Below are 18,489 nucleotides of genomic sequence, written 5' to 3'. Positions count from 1 at the left end.
TTATAGTTTTAACAAACAACAAACAAACACAGAACATTTATATCGCGCTTTTCTCCTGGCGGACTCAAAGCGCCAGAGCTGCAGCCACAAGGACGCGCTCTATAGGCAGTAGCAGTGTTAGGGAGTCTTGCCCAAGGTCTCCTACTGAATAGGTGCTGGCTTACTGAACAGGCAGAGCCGAGATTCGAACTCAGGTCTCCTGTGTCAGAGGCAGAGCCCTTAACCATTACACTATCCAGCCACCAGTTTTAGGGCTGGTTCATATGGGCGTCTGCCCCGCGTTTACTGCCAGCGCGTGGGACTCTGCATTAAATGCTCCCATTCAAGTGAATGGGAGCGTTTGTACCAGGCTTTTACCGGCGTTTGTACGAACGTTTAGATCCCGATTTTTCCCAGGCGTTGAGACGACCCTGGGCGCTACATGTAGGATCCGGGGACGGTTAACCGCTGCGACTAATTTCCTCCTGTGGGGATGAAACCGCAAACCGCACCTGAAAGCTGCAGAAAGCCAGGCAGACGCCTGTGTGAACCAGCCCTAATATACAAAATGTGGCTTGAAACTGCAAATACTGTATGACAGAATTAGGCAACGTTCTAAAAAAAAAGGCTATATCTAAAAATTAAAATGTAATTAACTATAATTTATTAATTTATAAAACATTAGAAGCAAAGAAAATAACCTCATATTTATTTTTTTTAGATATGAGTATATATATATATATATATATATATATATATATATATATATATATATATATATATATATATATATAATTTATTTATTTTTTTTTATTTTTTTTAACGTTGCATAATTCTGTCATATTTACAAAAATAAGCCACATTCTGTATTTTAAACTATAAAACGAGCAGAACTAATGACCCTTTCAACTTCCCTGCAGTAAAAATCTTATCTAAATTGGTCTCTGGCTGTTTCCTTGATGTATAATCAGTACTACACATACAAATCATTTCATCATAAGTTTTTTTTATTTTTTTCATTTTGTGTCACTTTAAAGGGAACCTGTACTGAGTAAAATTATTTAAAGTAAACACATGAGGTAACTTCAAATGAATATTAGTTACCTTGCCATCAGTTCCTCTCAGAAGCTTACCATATTCTTCTGACAATGATCCCTTCCAGTTCTGACAACATTTTTGTCAGAACTGGAATATATCAGTTGCTGTCAGTTATAGCTGAGTGGACAACTGATGTGCCCAGTAATGTCCATGTTTCCCTATGGCTCAAGTGAATGATGTTAGTTTAACAGTGTGCTGACCAGAAAGCTGTTATGGGGTAATGGCCATTTTTAAAATGGAGGACGGAGAATTCCCTTGATCACAGTGGACAAACAGGACACGGGACAGGAGAAAGAGATTGAGGAGTAGACTGCACGGGAGGTAAGTATGACTTGTGTATGCTTATTTTGACTTAATTTTCAGTTCAGGTTTTCTTTAAAGCAGTCTGATTAGCCATACTATGCCAGGGAAAAAAACACATATATAAGTAGATAAATACTTGATCTGCTTACATAACACATGTATTGTACTGTCCACGTTTTGATTTCAGTGAATGTTATATAGTAAATGACGAGAATTCTGTTCCTGGTGGGGGCCATGTCTTTTGCCCACAGTTAAGGCTAACTCGTGATGTCATTTCTGCCCTTTACTTTTTTTTTTGTCTCCTCCAATCGCTGAGTCGCCTCAGCCTTGGTTGTAAACACAAGTGAGTAGGGGATTAAGTTTCAGATAAGAAGCTGGCAGGGAAATAAAGGGAATAGGAGGAATAGATTATAGATAAAAAGGACCCCCAGCATGCAATTCTTTGGCACGACTACTAAAGGGCCAGTGTTCCTTAAGTATATGGTAACTCCAAATCATAACAGCAGAAAATGTTTTGAACGTTTTGAATGCAGGATTCGCATCTTTATCACTTAATACACTCAGACCAGTTGCCCGTTTGTCTAACTTTATGGTCAATGAGAAATCAACTCGTGTCTTCTGCGACATGCATAATAGATTCCGCTGTATCTCTCAATATTGGTCATAACTCAGGTTCCCAGGTTTAGATGCCAAAACACTCACCACATACTAAGATTTCCTTGCTCTCTTCTTCCCTTGTTTCTCTTTTTTCTTTTCTACCCTTTCCTTCCTCTTCCCTCTTCACTTTCCCCCTTCTGTAGTTTTACTTTTGTGTAGCAGATCCGATTGGTAGAGAAGTTTGTCACCACCATCTTGCTTACAGAGGCAAACTGCAGGTCTCAATGCGGTGGTAGTGGAAAAATATCAGCTTTGGGAAACCCCTATAGTTTGGTTAGTTTCACCATTTTGTATCAGTAGGAGCAAATGGACAGAGATGAGGCAGTTTAGGTTGAAATGTAGAAGCGATAAAGAGATGAAGGAATTCATAAATGAAAATAATTGATCTTTGCAACTAAACTAACTTGTGTCTTGAATTACTTTAGGTCCCCATTGTGGCTTTGACAGCAACAGCTAGCCCTTCCATCCGTCAAGATATTTTGAAATCATTGGATTTACATGATCCCCAAGTTACATGCACAAGTTTTGATCGTCCAAATCTGTTTCTGGAAGTGGGAAGGAAAACTACAAACATCACTCGAGACCTTCAGCAATTTCTAATAAAAAAAAAAGGGTAAGATTGATGGTTAGTAAAGAGCAGTGTTCTTTCAAGCTGCATTTTGCTGGGTGCTACACGTGGCTGATTCTCCGGACCACCTTTGCTGTCACAATACAGCCCCCCAATCTGTCTGCTGCCTCAAATTACGTCAATGGTTATTAGGCACTGCAAAGCTAGGGACTCCCTAGTGGAGACCTAGTAGTACTGAAATACACTTGGGGATAGGTCTAAATAGCTGGTAGGGATTTGTTAATGTTGGGACCAGGCTACCACACAGGGAACTGAAAACTTGGGAAACACTTTAACGTGAAATCGAGGTGGCAGACAAAAAAAAAGTAGATACTTACCTAGGTAGAGGGATGCTTCTGAAAAGTCTAGAGACTTCTAGTGCCCTCCTGCCCCCAACCGTTGCTATGCACGGACCCTCTGACCATATCCGACAACGCATACTTGGCCTCAGAAGAAGCACAACAGTTTTGTTAGAGCTCCATAGCCTGTGTCCCCCTGTAACCCCCCTCCCCCCCCCCCCCCCCTCGCCACACTTCTGCACCAAGTGTTACCAGAAAGGAAAGTACAGTTCTTAAGAACTTGTTTTTTACAAAATGTGTTGATGTGATTACACAAGCACTTTGCTGGTAAATAAACCACTTAATAGTGCCAGACATGTCTTTGTCAGATCTGCGATGTATAAGTTATCTGTCTGTGCAGTCACTGCTAATAATGTGCAAACCCCACGGCTTTTATTCTTCACTTTATAAGTTAATCGTTTTTAATAGATTGAATATTGGATTCTCTTAAAAACAATGTCAAATATAACAAAATCTATTAAAGGAGGCATTCAGGCAAGAATAGTATGAGAGCAAGGCTCCATAGCTGTAAGCTTGCAGCTGCAATAGACAGAGGTATGCTGGCTCACTTCTCTCCTGATATAGGATCTAATTCTAAATAGTAATGGGGATTTGTGGCAAGGTAGTAGGTGATTAATCATCAGGTAGGTATTATACATTTACCACAGCTAGTGTGTAGCTAGTATGTGTCTAGCATGTGTACAGGGGCCCCCATGCCTTTAGTCAGAAATCAGCCCAGTGGATCGATTCAGTTGTGCGCTGGCTGAGAGCATTGTTTTCCATACTCACCCTGTGTGCCACTTCTCCCCACCCGCATAGCAACAGAACACACTAGCCTACAGCCTTGGCCATTCAATATCGTCTGAGGGATCGAGTCCCAATCCCTTCCGGGCAACATGCCGCGCACATGTTGGATTCTAATATAAGCACCAAATATGCATTGACTGCAGTAATAATTTTCTAGTGATTTTCCCCAAGGTTTTATTTCCACTTTCCTTGATAAGTCAACACTCTATCCACTACATTCATAAGAACATGTACCCTTACCTAGCCTCATAGAAGTGAAAGCCTAATTCTATCCCAAAATGTTTAAGTAGAAAGGGGATTGATACAGCTGTCTATGGTTCCGCTGGGCGTAATGTAAATCTGTTCCTGTGCTAGTGACATTAAGGAATCTTATTTGTTTATGATTACGACACCGTGTGTGTCACCATGAATCGAAATGAGGAATACAGAACATGCATCTGAAGGAATTAATAAAGCTTTTTCCCAAGTCTATAAAAAGTTTAGGATTTGTGCAAGATTCTCTACCACTGAGATACGCTCAGCAGCAATACTACTTGGCCCAAAACCAAACTGGACTGTGGCTTTGTAGCTGAACTCAACAAAAGGTTGAAAATATGTATACAAATATTGTTGAAATGCTGAACCCTTATTCAAGTAACGGTTTGCTTACATACACCATGACACAACGCTAACAATCAGATACTGTTTCTAAAGACACTGAAGGGCGCTGCCTAAGATTCTATTATGACCAGTTATTAGTGTGGAAACCTCCACAAATGCAATCTGCCTCCTGCTGCAACTCTCCAGGACAGGGTTACCCCCTGTTCCCTGTCTCAATAAAAAAGAAGGTCTATTGTAACAGTAGGGAGTGCGCTGGACATAAATTAATATGGTAGTAGAGTAAAGCAAAAAGTTTTTTATTTTATTTATACCACCATATCATTAATGATATGGTGATATAAATAAAATAAAAAACTTTTTGCTTTACTCTACTACCATATTAATTTATGTCCAGCGCACTTCCTACTGTTACAATTAACAATCAGATACTGTTTCAATAATTGTATTGAAGAGTAACATATTTAACATAATATACATGAACAATCTTTTTCCAGTATTTCAGTATTCACTACGAATCGGCAAGACTGATCATGGCAATTTCGATTTCAGAATTAGAATCAGAATGAGAATTAGAATCGCATTTATTTGTCCAATTTAAGTTTTGTACTTACAAGGGAATTTGACTTGGCAGTTTCTTAAAGAGGAGCTGTTAGGTATAAGGTCTCAGAGAAAATAAACACATATATCAGTAGCTAAAGATTGGCTGTACTTACATTACATATGCATTTCACTGTCCACGTTTGGATTTCACAGAATTTGTATATAGTATATGCAGAGATAGATGCTCCTGACAGCTCATGGCAGGCTCCATGTTTTTCTGTCAAATGTGTCGTCATGTCCTGCCTGCTTCCTGATCACAGATAAGCTGGTACTAAATAACACAGTGTGCAGTGAATATTAATGAGCCATGTGGCTAGGAACAATAGCTGACTCCTGCAGTGTACTCTGCCCGAGATTTATCAGTGCTACGCGATTACAAGCTGCTGTAACGTCTCATTAGCAGCCGAGGGGAGAGCCCCAGAATGCTTTGCAGTATGGTATGCGGCTTGCGTCTTCTTAAGAATAACAGCCTTGCTGATAAGCACACATCAAAGGTAACTGAGATTTTTATCTTCACTAATTGCTTTTGGGCTTCCTTCTAAACTGTTTAACACAGGAGAATAGAGGTTTAAATTAGCTTCTGCAGCCTGACAGTTACTCTTTAAGAGACAGACAAAAACAATACAAGGGACACAATGTGTAGGTAACTGCTAGTCACGTACAGTATATACAGTGGCTTGCAAAAGTATTCGGCCCCCTTGAAGTTTTTCACATTTTGTCATATGACTGCCACAAACATGAATCAATTTTATTGGAATTCCACATGAAAGACCAATACAAAGCGGTGTACACGTGAGAAGTGGAAAGGAAATCATACATGATTCCAAACATTTTTTACAAGTAAATAACTACAAAGTGGGGTGTGCATAATTATTCAGCCCCCTGAGTCAATACTTTGTAGAACCGCCTTTTGCTGCAATTACAGCTGCCAGTCTTTTAGGGGATGTCTCTACCAGCTTTGCACATCTAGAGACTGAAATCCTTGCCCATTCTTCTTTGCAAAACAGCTCCAGCTCAGTCAGATTAGATGGACAGCATTTGTGAACAGCAGTTTTCAGATCTTGCCACAGATTCTCGATTGGATTTAGATCTGTACTTTGACTGGGCCATTCTAACACATGGATATGTTTTGTTTTAAACCATTCCATTGTTGCCCTGGCTTTATGTTTAGAGTTGTTGTCCTGCTAGAAGGTGAACCTCCGCCCCAGTCTCAAGTCTTTTACAGACTCCAAGAGGTTTTCTTCCAAGATTGCCCTGTATTTGGCTTCATCCATCTTCCCATCAACTTTGACCAGTTTCCCTGTCCCTGCTGAAGAGAAGCAACCCCAGAGCATGATGCTGCCACCACCATATTTGACAGTGGGGATGGTGTGTTCAGAGTGATGTGCACACATAGCATTTTGCATTTTGGCCAAAAAGTTATATTTTGGTCTCATCCGACCAGAGCACCTTCTTCCACATGTTTGTGTCCTCCACATGGCTTGTGGCAAACTGCAAACGGGACATCTTATGCTTTTTCTGTGAACAATGGCTTTCTTCTTGCCACTCTTCCATAAGAGCCAACTTTTGTGCAGTGCACAACTAATAGTTGTCCTATGGACAGATTCCCCCACCTGAGCTGTAGATCTCTGCAGCTCGTCCAGAGTCACCATGGGCCTCTTGACTGCATTTCTGATTAGCGCTCTCCTTGTTCGGCCTGTGAGTTTAGGTGGACGGCCTTGTCTTGTTAGGTTTACAGTTGTGCCATACTCCTTCCATTTCTGAATAATCGCTTGAACAGTGCTTCGTGGGATGTTCAAGGCTTTGGAAATCTTTTTGTAGCCTAAGCCTGCTTTAAATTTCTCAATAACTTTATCCTTGGCCTGTCTGGTGTGTCCTTTGGACTTCATGGTGTTGTTGCTCCCAATATTCTCTTAGACAACCTCTGAGGCCGTCACAGAGCAGCTGTATTTGTACTGACATTAGATTACACATAGGTGCACTCTATTTAGTCATTAGCACTCATCAGGCAATGTCTATGGGCAACTGACTGCACTCAGACCAAAGGGGCCGAATAATTACGCACACTCCACTTTGCAGTTATTGATTTGTAAAAAATGTTTGGAATCCTGTATGATTTTTGTTCCACTTCTCATGTGTACACTACTTTGTATTGGTCTTTCACGTGAAATTCCAATAAAAATGATTCATGTTTGTGGCAGTAATGTGACAAAATGTGGAAAACTTCAAGGGGGCCGAACACTTTTGCAAGCCACTGTAAGTTAAAGGGGTAGCAAACAGAGTGAGAAGTGCTTATTTTCAGTTCTATGCCTTAATGCTTTCCAGCCCTAGCAGCTCTAGCATGGTTCTGCATTAAGCATGGCTGTTGCCTAAGGGAAGAAGCTGTTCTTGTACCTGGAAATTTTTGTTGCAACTGACCTATCTCACACCTGCAGGCATAAGTTGAAAGATGGAGTGAGCAGGGTCAGAGGGGTTAAGAGGCAATCTCAGCCACTCTCTTTCTGCACCTGCTAGCGTAAAGGTCCTTTGGGGAAGGTAAGCTACAGCCATTTATTTTTTCTGCTGATCGGGGGATGATCTACAGAGCATGAGCCAAACTAGTCAGCCATTGATAATGTCTTGATGGATTCAGTGATCACAGTATAGAACTGCACCTTTAATTTTTGTGGTAGGCCAAACTTTTTTAGCTGCCGCAGGTGGAACATCATCTGTTGCGTTTCTTGATGAAGGTGAAGGTATTGTTGTCTCATTTTAGGTTGTTGGAGATTATGGACCAAATAAATCTGAATAAGTGTACTCTGGTCACTGTAAACCTATTTATGATTAGGGGGAGGTACTGGGGGGAGTTCTCCTAAAATCTATTATCGTCTCCATGCTCTTAAGATTAAGTTCCCATTTGTTGCTGCTGCACCAGGAAGAAAGCTGTCCCACTACCTGCCTGTATGCAGACTCATACCCATTTTGTATGAGGTCAACTACTGTTGTGTCATGTGTAAACTTCAGAACCTTCACAGATGAATCTGAAGAGATGCTGTCATTGGTGTACAGTGAATAGAGCAGTGTGGGAAAGCACACAGCCCTGGGGTGCTCCAGTGCTGACTGTCAAATGGCTTGAGGTGTGTTTCCCAAGTCTAACCTGCTGTCTCCTGTCTTTCAAGAAATTGATTATCCATCTGCAGATCGTTTCAGGTATGCTTAGTTGGGAGAGCTGCTTGTGTAGCAGCGTTGGTATTATGGTATTGAAGGCAGAGCAGAAATCTACGAAAAAAAATCTGGCATGTTTCTGGGGAGTCCAAATGCTCTAGTAAATAATGCAGACACATGTTTACAGCATCGTGTGGAGACCAATTAGACCTATATGCAAATTGCAGAGAGTCCAGCAGGGGATCTGTGATGGATTTCAGATAAGCCATTATTGGTTTTTCTTATTGCAGAAAATCAAGTGCAAAGAGTAGTGCAATTATACTATTCAACCTTGAACTAATACATTTTGTGTAATTTTCTTGGAATTTAGCTACTGGAATATATCTCAGTGGCCTTGGAGATGGATGTTTTTCGTACCAGCTCCACAGCCGTGGAGTCTTGGAGTCAGAGCCAATTTTTGGTAACCAGCGTTGTGGTTTCATAAACTAAGGAGTTGGATGATTTTTGTACCGACTCCACAGCCCTGTGTTTTTCCCCCCTCATAGGAATTTGCATTAGATGTGAACAAGCCCATTGAATTATATTGGCTGTCCATTCAAATCAAATTTGCAATGTGGGAAAACGACCGCAAAGTAGTCAAGTGTGAACCTTGCCTTAACGGTATAGTTGTGTAATATTTGTATATCCTTTTGTGTTTTCACAGATCCAAAAGCTTTGCTTGTTGGTGTATGAGGCCATAGATAAATAGCAGCCCCATGCTACTTTGTTATGGACTTGCTATCAAACACGCACCTGTGACACAGAGACTCAGACTTGCCCAAGGGCAGCTTTACTTATTTACCTCAGGCAAGAGATATCTATCAAATTTCACCCAAGGAAGGAAAACACACAGATGCTGTCACAGATGGGTAGGGCTTGAAGCCCACTCTCACAAATGTAATGTTAGTAATTCCTCTGAGGGCCTCCTTGAGGTAAAGGGATCATTTTACCAAACGTCATTATTATTATTATGAGACTCCGATATTTAACATGGTAGTAATTGGCATCATTTATATGCTTGAATTGCTGCCCATAGAAATATATGCTTTTAGAAAAGGTTTGTTTTGTTTTTTTTACAGTTCTTTGGTACTATCTGCCTTTTGAATGTAGAAGAATGTTTTTGAAAATAGATGACCATAAGGCAGGTTGTGCACATTTATTTTATTTACCACATCCTGGTAATACCAAGCAATGTGACTCAGGAATCACAATCAACAGCCTTGCAATGCACAGAGGTGCCAGCTGATCATCAAAACAGAGATTGTTCCCATCTCTGGTGGGAAAAAAGTACATGGCAAAACAGAGCTTTTGCCATGTATGTAACCATCTGCTTCTCTTGGCCCATGTTTCAAGATAACATCACATTTAGGCTGAACCATCCGTAAAGAAAACCAGATATCACACCCTCAAAATGAAACATGCAGTAGTGTAGGATATTAATGTACATAAAAACTCGTAAATGCTCTGGTTAGGGAGGCAGTATTAGTTTCATTATTGATTTTGCCCCCATTTTCATCTCACCTCTAATATAAACAACATAATCTGTTACTCTATGGCTATATAATAAGTAGTATTTCTTCTCTCCTGTTGTAAATCCTCTCTGCCTTTAATATCATCCCTTTGCAGATCTTATTAGCACTTCAGCAAATATCGGAGTATTGAAACTTCTGGATTTGTGATGAATGGTTGCTAACTGTTAAACATAGCTCAAATCAGTAATGCAGGTATTTTGCATTAGTGACCAGCACATAATTTTGAGAAATTTTAATAGCACTAGTGTTAAAGAAGTAGTGAGTTGCACTCTGTATGCCAATAGGAGTCCCATGGGTGCTTCATTTTACATATAGTCATGGCCACAATTGTTGGCACCCCTGAAATTATTCCAGAAAATCAAGTATTTCTCACTGAAAAGTATTGCTGTAACACATGTTTTGCTATACACATGTTTATTACCTTTGTGTGTATGGGGGAAAAAAAAGGGGGGAGGAAAAAAAGCAAATTGGACATAATGTCACACAAAACTCTGAAACGGGGCCAGACTAAATTGGCACCCTTAACTTAATATTTGGTTGCATACCATTTGGAAAACATAACTGAAATCAGTTGCTTCCTATAACCATCAATAAGCTTTTAACCTCTTTTACCCAGAATTTTGGGCCACTCTTCCTTTGTAAACTGCTCCAGGTCTCTCTTATTGGAACAACGCCTTTTCCCAACAGCAATTTTAAGATCTCTCCTCATGTGTTCAATGGGATTTAGACCTGGACTCCTTGCTAGCCACTTCAGAACTCTCCAGCGTTTTGTTGCCATCCATTTCTGGGTGCTTTTTGATGTATGTGTGGGGTCATTGTCCTTCTGGAAGACCCAAGATCTCGGACGCAAGCCCAGCCTTTTGACACTGGGCTCTGCAGCGCGACCTAAAATATTGGGTGAGAGGAAACCAGAGTGTCCAAAAAGAATGCCATGCGGACACAGAGAGAACATATCCCGTCTTGACTACTGTAACAGTCCCCCCCCCCCCCCCCCCTTAAAAAAAAAAAAAAAAAACTGCCACTTCTCCACACCCTACTGAGCTCTGCTGCCAGTCTCATCCACCTCTCCTCCTGCTCCTCTGAGGCAGCCTCTCACTGCCAATCTCTCCATAGGCTACCTCTTATTCAAAGGATCCAGTTTAAACTCACTATCAGGCAAAATTACATTTTAGCATTGATTTTTAGTACAGGGCTCTTTGGTCTCTTTAAGCCTTATACCGTCCAGGTGATTCTGAGTCACCACAAGCTCTCTGGGTATTTTTAGTACTGGTCCAAGCCCTATCCCATAGAGCCTTATAAATCGATGCCATGCACGGATGAGAATCAATAAGTCCAAAATAGGCTGTATGTATGTTGAATTGGTGTGGCTCTGTGAAATGTGTTAGCTACAAGCTCATTATACACCAACGGTTCTGGATGTGCAGTCTTGCTTTCAAGGGCAAAAACAGGTGATTTGCATATTCAAGAGTGATGCAGGTGCTCACTTACAGCTGAATTATTGCAAATACCTTTTGTTTTACGAAGGCAAGATTACAACGATCATACAATGGTCTACATACTGTAGGTTGTCACTTTCATACACTTCCTCATTAATCTCCAGGTACCATCCAACCCTGGAAACTTTAGGAAACCCTCTTGTCCTCTAGCTTGGTCGCCTCCTCTTACTCTAACATCAAAGACTTCTCACAAGCATCCTCTTTCCTTTGGAAGTCTCTTCAACAGCCTGTCTGTCATGCTCCAAGCCTGTAAACCTTCAAATATATTCTCAAAACACACCTTTTCAGACCAGCCTATAATTTTCTGTAGGTAGCATTGGAGGTTTACTGCCTCATTGCTAACTCCTGCGTCACCTTCCATAGTGTTCCCAGCCCACTAGATCAGGGGTGGGCAAACGTTTTGCCTTGAGGGCCACACAGGGTTCTCAAGTCTGACTGAGCAGCCAGGCCTGAATAGGTTCAAGGTTCCTCTCCCCTGACCCCCCCCCCCCCCCCCCCCAAGTACTGTATGCTAAATGTGGCCATATACCTAGTTCAGCCCCCAGTTCAGGTAGCCAATGAGCCTTCACCCCAATAGGTAATCAGGGTAACAGGTGTCCCAAAATTTTAGGCAGCCCCTCTCCCCAGTTTAGGTGGCCAGGTGTGCCCCAAAATTAGGCAACCCCCTCCCCAGTTTAGGTAGCCAGGTGTGTTCCAAGTATTAGGCATCCTCTTGCTCTTGTTCTAGATTGTAAGCTCACAAGGGCAGGGACCTCCTTCTACTGTTTATTATGATGTAATTTACCATATGAAGGTGTACCAATCTTAATTATATCTTGAACTACAGATCAACTTTGTATGTATTTGAACTTTTGCTGGATGTCCTGACTGTACAGTGTTTTGAACGTCTCATGTATCTGTTCCCCAATATTTGTTTTATACTATGTACAGCGCTACAGCAGATGTTGGCACTATATTAATAAAAAACATGTTGTTGGGCAGAATCCAGTTTACTACTTCTTTGATGGTATCTGTATGATGGTATTTGGCATCCAGAGCACCCAGAGATCGGTATGGAGCTGGCATGTTTACACTTCCTAATGTAAAAATTTGCTGGCACTATAAAACCTACCACTTTCTTTCCCTCATCGAGCCTCATGGATCTCCCATGTTCATTCATACGTCACTTCACAATAGTAAAAGTGAGGCCATGTCTCCCTATAATTTCATCCATCCAACTTTACTGCAAACCACTGGTCAGAGCTTGATCACGTGGGGGTTAGCAGGTATGATCTCCATGCACCCTCCACTCCCTTCTGATAATGTGGAGCCCTGTGCATGTACAACTGAGAAACCATTTAACCTTCCTGTTTAGGCACGTTGGATTGTAACTTTTGACCTGCTTTAGAGGGAAAAACATTTTTATAATAGTAAAATTTTCCCATTTTTGCTTCGGCTTTTAAAATAGTCTCTTTTGTTCTCAGTCACGGTAATTAACCACTTAAGCCTATCTGGACGAACTTTCTCGTCCAGATAGGCTGCGCGCACTCTCGCTGCCTGCCGTTAGCCCAGCGATCAATGAATGGGATTATAGATCCCATTCATTGATCGAAGCCCCCCGCAGAAAAACCGACAGCCTCTTATTAGAGGCTGCGGTTTTTTTGAGTTACAAAAAGTTTCCTGTCCTAATGCTTCCAGGAAGCGTACGATCGTGCTTCCAGGACTTTTTGACTGTGGCCATCTTGTGGCCAAATAGTAAAACTACGCCCACATTTATTTTTATTAAACAAATACATTATTTTACATTTAAAATTAGCTGTTTACCTCCCACACCACAAATTACCCAAATAAAATGTTTAATAAAAAAAAATTAAAAAATTACAATTAAAAAAACAAACAGCATAAATAGTTATAATACAAAATAGTGGTATGGGCGCTGCTCTATAGCAATTCCTTCACAACCAAGCAAGTTTTCACCTCAACAGATCAGTGGATCGCTACACACAATGAAGGGGGGGGGGGTGTGTGTGTCACCTCCCTGTATTGTCATAGACAGAACTGTGCACAGCGCTTACACTCTCCGTTGACATAAATGCAAAATAAACATTAATACCTTCAGTTTCTGCAAGTCCATGTATATTGGCTCCTATTCAGCAGGAGTACAAAATACTCTCACCGATGTCCACTGGCTGATCGGGTTCGGTATCAGCAAAACACGTTTTCATGCAAGTAGCTTATTCCACGGCTTGAAACTGCACCTGTATAAGACTCAAACACAGAAGAGAGGGAGGCACATAGCGTAATCTAGTCTGGTACATGAGCTCATTGCCTTCACCCGCTATGCAAACCACCATGATCCACTTTAACCCACAGTGTCAGTGCATCCCCATGTGCTTGTAGTTATAGATTGCGCTCACCAAATAGCCTGGCTGACCCAGTACAGACCAGCTAAATTCGTTTGATGGTGTGTACACTTTTCTCCACTTCTCACGCAACCATTCCTCTAAAAACGGCGATAGCTCAGCATGTGATTCCTGTGTGTCCCCCGGGCCGGATTAGTTGTCTGCGGGGCCGCCGCTTCCTCCCCTGCCAACCCTGCTCGGCCCGGCTGACAGCTAAACTGGCCTGGGGGACACACAGGAATCACACGCTGAGCTATCTCCGTTTTTAGAGGAATGGTTGCGTGAGAAGTTGAGAAAAGTGTACACCCCATCAAACAAATTTAGCTGGTCTGTACTGAGTCAGCCAGGCTATTTGGTGAGCGCAATCTACAACTACTAGCACATGGGGGTGCAGGCAAAGAGCTCATGTACCAGACTAGATTACGCTATGTGCCTCCCTCTCTTCTGTGTTTGAGTCTTATACAGGTGCAGTTTCAAGCCGTGGAATAAGCTACTTGCATGAAAACGTGTTTTGCTGATACCGAACCCGATCAGCCAGTGGACATCGGTGAGAGTATTTTGTACTCCTGCTGAATAGGAGCCAATACGTGCATATGTTGTGGACTAGTGTACATATATGGCCATATGGTACATATAATGGCCAAAAACTGAGAAATAATGATTTTTTTCCTTTTCTTTCTTAATATTACTGTTAAAATGGATTTAGAATAAATTAATTCTTAGCAAAATGTATCACCCAAAGAAAGCCTAGTTGGTGGCGGAAAAAAACAAGATATAGATCAATTCATTGTGATGAGTAGTGATAAAGTTATTGGCAAATGAATGGGAGGTGAAAGTTGCTCAGATGCAAAAAAATAAACAACCCTGCGGGCTTAAGTGGTAAAAATGAAGTTTGAGCTGTTCATGTGACAGAAACCATTATTAGATAGGCTGTATTAAGATTTTTCTAATTTATGCTTACCTCTTCACTACTTTCACTAAGTGTATATATTAACCATCAATGGATGTCTAGCTTTATGAATGAAGACCTGTATTTTTTTCTAATACAATGTTTGTTTCTACAGGTATGGTTGGGAATTGGAAGGCGCCACCATTATTTACTGCCCCTCTAGAAAGACATCTGAACAGGTAACCCTGGAACTGTCTAAGCTGGGCATTTCCTGTGGCACTTACCATGCTGGTATGGGAATTAAGGCGAGAAGAGAGGTACATCATCGCTTCATGAGAGATGAACTTCAGGTATTGAGCTTAGGTCCAATATCAATTAAAGCATCTATTTACCAGACACGCAATGAACAGAAATATTTGTGACCTTCTCTTTTTTTTTTATTACAGCCCTTTCTTCAATATATAATAAAGTGTACAGCAGGGGTTCCCAACCACCGGGCCATGGGAAGTTTTCCGCCCGGCTGCAGCGGGTCTGGCCTCTCGCCCCTCTCCCTGCGATGCGACGGATCTGGCCTCTCGCCCCTCTCCCCTGCGGCTACCGCTCCTGTTACCTTATGAGCTGGTGGCCGCTTCCTCTCTTATATTCCCTGGTGGCCCCTCTCCTCTTTGCAGCATCTTCTATAACTGCAGTGCGTCCCACAGCTGCTCTAAAGAGGCAGGAAGCGGAACAGGGGTTCCCATGGTAGCGGTGATGTGTATCGCCGCCACAGGAAGCTGCTGTCCCCCTTCCTTTTTTTTTTTACAGCAGCCACGTGACGCACTGTTATAGAAGATGCTGTATGGAGGAGAGGTGCCACCAGGCAATATAAGAGAGGAAGTGGCCGCCAGCTCATACGTTAATAGGAGCGTGAGGAGGGGGCACTCAGGGCACCTATCCTAACTACACTGGGGTAACTATACTAGCTATACTGGGCTAACTATACTAGCTATACTGGGCTAACTATACTAGCTATACTGGGCTAACTATACTAGCTATACTGGGGTAACTATACTGGCTATGCTGGGGTAACTATACTAGATTATACTGGGGTAACTATACTAGATTATACTGGGGTAACTATACTAGCTTTACTGCAGTAACTATACTCGCTATACAGGGGTAACTATACTACCTATACTTGGGTAACTGTACTACCTAACTAACTGTACTGGGGATACTGTATTGGCTACCTATACTGGGGGCAACTATACCTAGATACCTACTTGCCTATATACTACACTCCAAATCGGGGGGGGGGGGGGGGGGGCTACTGCCACTAACCACGCATCCCCCCCCCCCCCCCCCCCCCAACTGCGCCCCAGAGAAAAGTTTGGTCTGGATAGCGGTTTCCGGGCTTAAAAAGGTTGGGGACCCCTGTTGTACAGTTCTAAGTGAGTCAATTACCGTTTTTGTGATTTTACTGTTTTTGATGCTGTTGATTTATTGGAAATGATGTGATGTAAATAACAGTTTACCTATTATAGAATGTGGTAACTCCATAGGTACTCCACACAAAAAAATATGACAACAGTGTAAAGACTGATGAAAACTATAATACTCTGTAATTCCTTCAGCTCCCAATGTGTGTTAAAAAGAGGAATAAGATGTTATTATTGGCAGAGCGACATTCATGTGTTTGGGCTTTATTGTACATGCGTGGTAGTGTGAACAGGTTTTGTTTTTTTTGTAGTGTGTTGTGGCAACTGTTGCTTTTGGTATGGGCATCAATAAACCAGACATTCGTAAAGTTATCCACTACGGAGCCCCCAAGGAGATGGAATCCTATTATCAGGAAATCGGAAGAGCTGGAAGAGATGGGCTTCCTAGCAGCTGCCATGCTTTGTGGGCTTCAACAGATATGAACTTTAACAGGTAAACATGTCTTTATATCATCCAATACATTACTGTTTAGTTGCTGACATTCTATGCAGTAGTAGTGGAAATATAAGCAAAGAAACAATGTTTGTACTGAATTACAGATAATCAATGAAATGCCGAATTTCTGAATGTGTTGCAAATTGCATGCAGCAATTAAGTGGGTCTCTCAAATTCGGTAGCTGCTGACTGATTGGCTTAGTTGCAAATTGCATTTTATTTGCAATGCACTTGGAAAAAAATGCATCTTATTGAACTTCTCCACTGGGGATATTATGGCACATAAAACTGAGGCCCAAAAAATGTAGAGTATGCATTGAAACCTATGAACATTGAGCAAACAACTTGAGAAAATCCATATTGCATTGTGTGATGCTGACAAGGGCAGGTTTTTCTTTCCTAGTGTTTCCTACTTGTGCTGTACTTCATCTGACAAGTGATCATGTACCAGTATTTTTAATGTTTTAAACTACACATAAACATGTATCTATTTTATTCATGTGTTGCTGGACGTGCTGATTGTACAGTGTGTCGAACTACTCGTATCTATGCTTCCCACTATTGTCTGTTTGGTATTCTGTACTGTGCTTCAGATGCTAACAACAATAATAATGACCTATACACACTCTAAAGTGTTCATGGTTTAAGGCTGTCTCTGCAAAGAATCTAGCATGTATATGGCTTCCCTAATGCATTGCTGGCAGATTCAGAGTGCTGGGGTGTCTCGACTGAACATCAGGAATAGTTTCATTGGTTACTGAAGGGTGAATGCTGAGTTCTTTGAAGAGGATGTTTTTAGTGAGATAGAACACACACTGTGAACTATAAAAAAGTGTCATGATGCTTCAGAAAATTGATAGTATTTCATGATATAATGGACAGCTTTCTGGCATTATTAATTATATAATACTTTCCCTTTTTTTATCTAAGGCACATGTTAAGCGAAATCCAAAACAAACAATTTCGAGAGTACAAACTGAAAATGTTAGGAAAGATGGAAAAATATCTTACTTCCAGCAACTGCAGGCGCAAGTATGTATTCATTCGATTTGTATTTTTAAATGCATCCCGAGGTACAGAGTACAGATGTTTCTTACCATACCGGCTGTTATGTGTTTTAATCCTCTCTGCAAACTGTTACTGCTTGAATGATTGATGGCTGTACTTCACACACAAACATGTAGAAGAGTACATATGTTTAATCCTGTAAATACAGATGAAATACATTTTATTACATTTGTTTTCCCTGTAGAAATTATTCACTTCCTTCTGGATATAATATTCTTGCTAAAAACTTATGCTGAGTCAGCTACACTTGTTTCAGTTGAAATGCTTTGATGGCATCTATGCATAATTGTTTTAAGTTATGATCAGTCATTTTACTAAATAGAACAACCAGAAAAACCAGTTGGATTGAATCAAATTGATTGTTATAAAAGCTTCAGACAACCTATTTGAATTCTTTCAGATTTAAAATCGATAGATTAAGATTACATTAGAATCTATATATAGACTACTTCTCAGGCACAGAGCACATGGAAAAATTGTATGAGCGTATAAAAAAATGGCTGCAAATATGACTCCCTGAGATATTAAAGTAGAACTTTAGTACTCAATCCTTTCCTCAGAATCATTTTATTTCGCCAAGCACGACTGGGTCGTGTCCGGAATTGGACTTGGCATGTACAGGGCTCAAGTGCAGAATGGGGCACACAATATTCTATGAAGACACAGTTAAGACATAAAGAGATAACAGGGTAGCATAATTCAACAAATATGGCATTATAACATACTGTAGAGTTTGATCACAATCAAGTACAATTGTTCATTGTTCAGCAGTGCAACATGTATTGACAGTCACAGTCTAAGATGCAATGCAACGTGTATTGTCAATTAGTCTAAGAAGGGAAAAATGACCTAAGGGGGGGTTACTGGGGGGGGGGGGGGGGGAGTGAGGAGAGTTCAGTGAGTAGACAGCCAAGGGGCTCCGCTGAGCTGATCTGATGGCCCTCTATAGTTTGTGTCTGTCACTGGCGGAGGAGCCAGCGTACCAGACCAGGATGGAGGAACAGAAGACAGATTCAGTTGTGGCAGAATAGAATCCT

The 18,489-nt window shown here is 41.3% G+C and overlaps 1 protein-coding gene across 1 annotated transcript in view; it reads left to right on the top strand.

Moving 5' to 3' along the window:
• The window catches only part of WRN (WRN RecQ like helicase), a 191,810-nt gene that overhangs the window by 74,953 nt on the left and 98,368 nt on the right, over positions 1-18,489 (top strand). The window contains exons 15-18 of the mRNA XM_068233620.1: positions 2,463-2,650; positions 14,646-14,820; positions 16,200-16,381; positions 17,315-17,416. Coding sequence (XP_068089721.1) covers positions 2,463-2,650; positions 14,646-14,820; positions 16,200-16,381; positions 17,315-17,416 — 647 coding nt within the window. The remainder of the gene's footprint in view (positions 1-2,462; positions 2,651-14,645; positions 14,821-16,199; positions 16,382-17,314; positions 17,417-18,489) is intronic.

The sequence above is a fragment of the Hyperolius riggenbachi genome, chromosome 1 (genome assembly GCF_040937935.1).
Source record: "Hyperolius riggenbachi isolate aHypRig1 chromosome 1, aHypRig1.pri, whole genome shotgun sequence".
NCBI classification, from domain to species: Eukaryota; Metazoa; Chordata; class Amphibia; order Anura; family Hyperoliidae; genus Hyperolius; species Hyperolius riggenbachi.
This window is presented reverse-complemented; position numbering and strand designations above follow the sequence as displayed.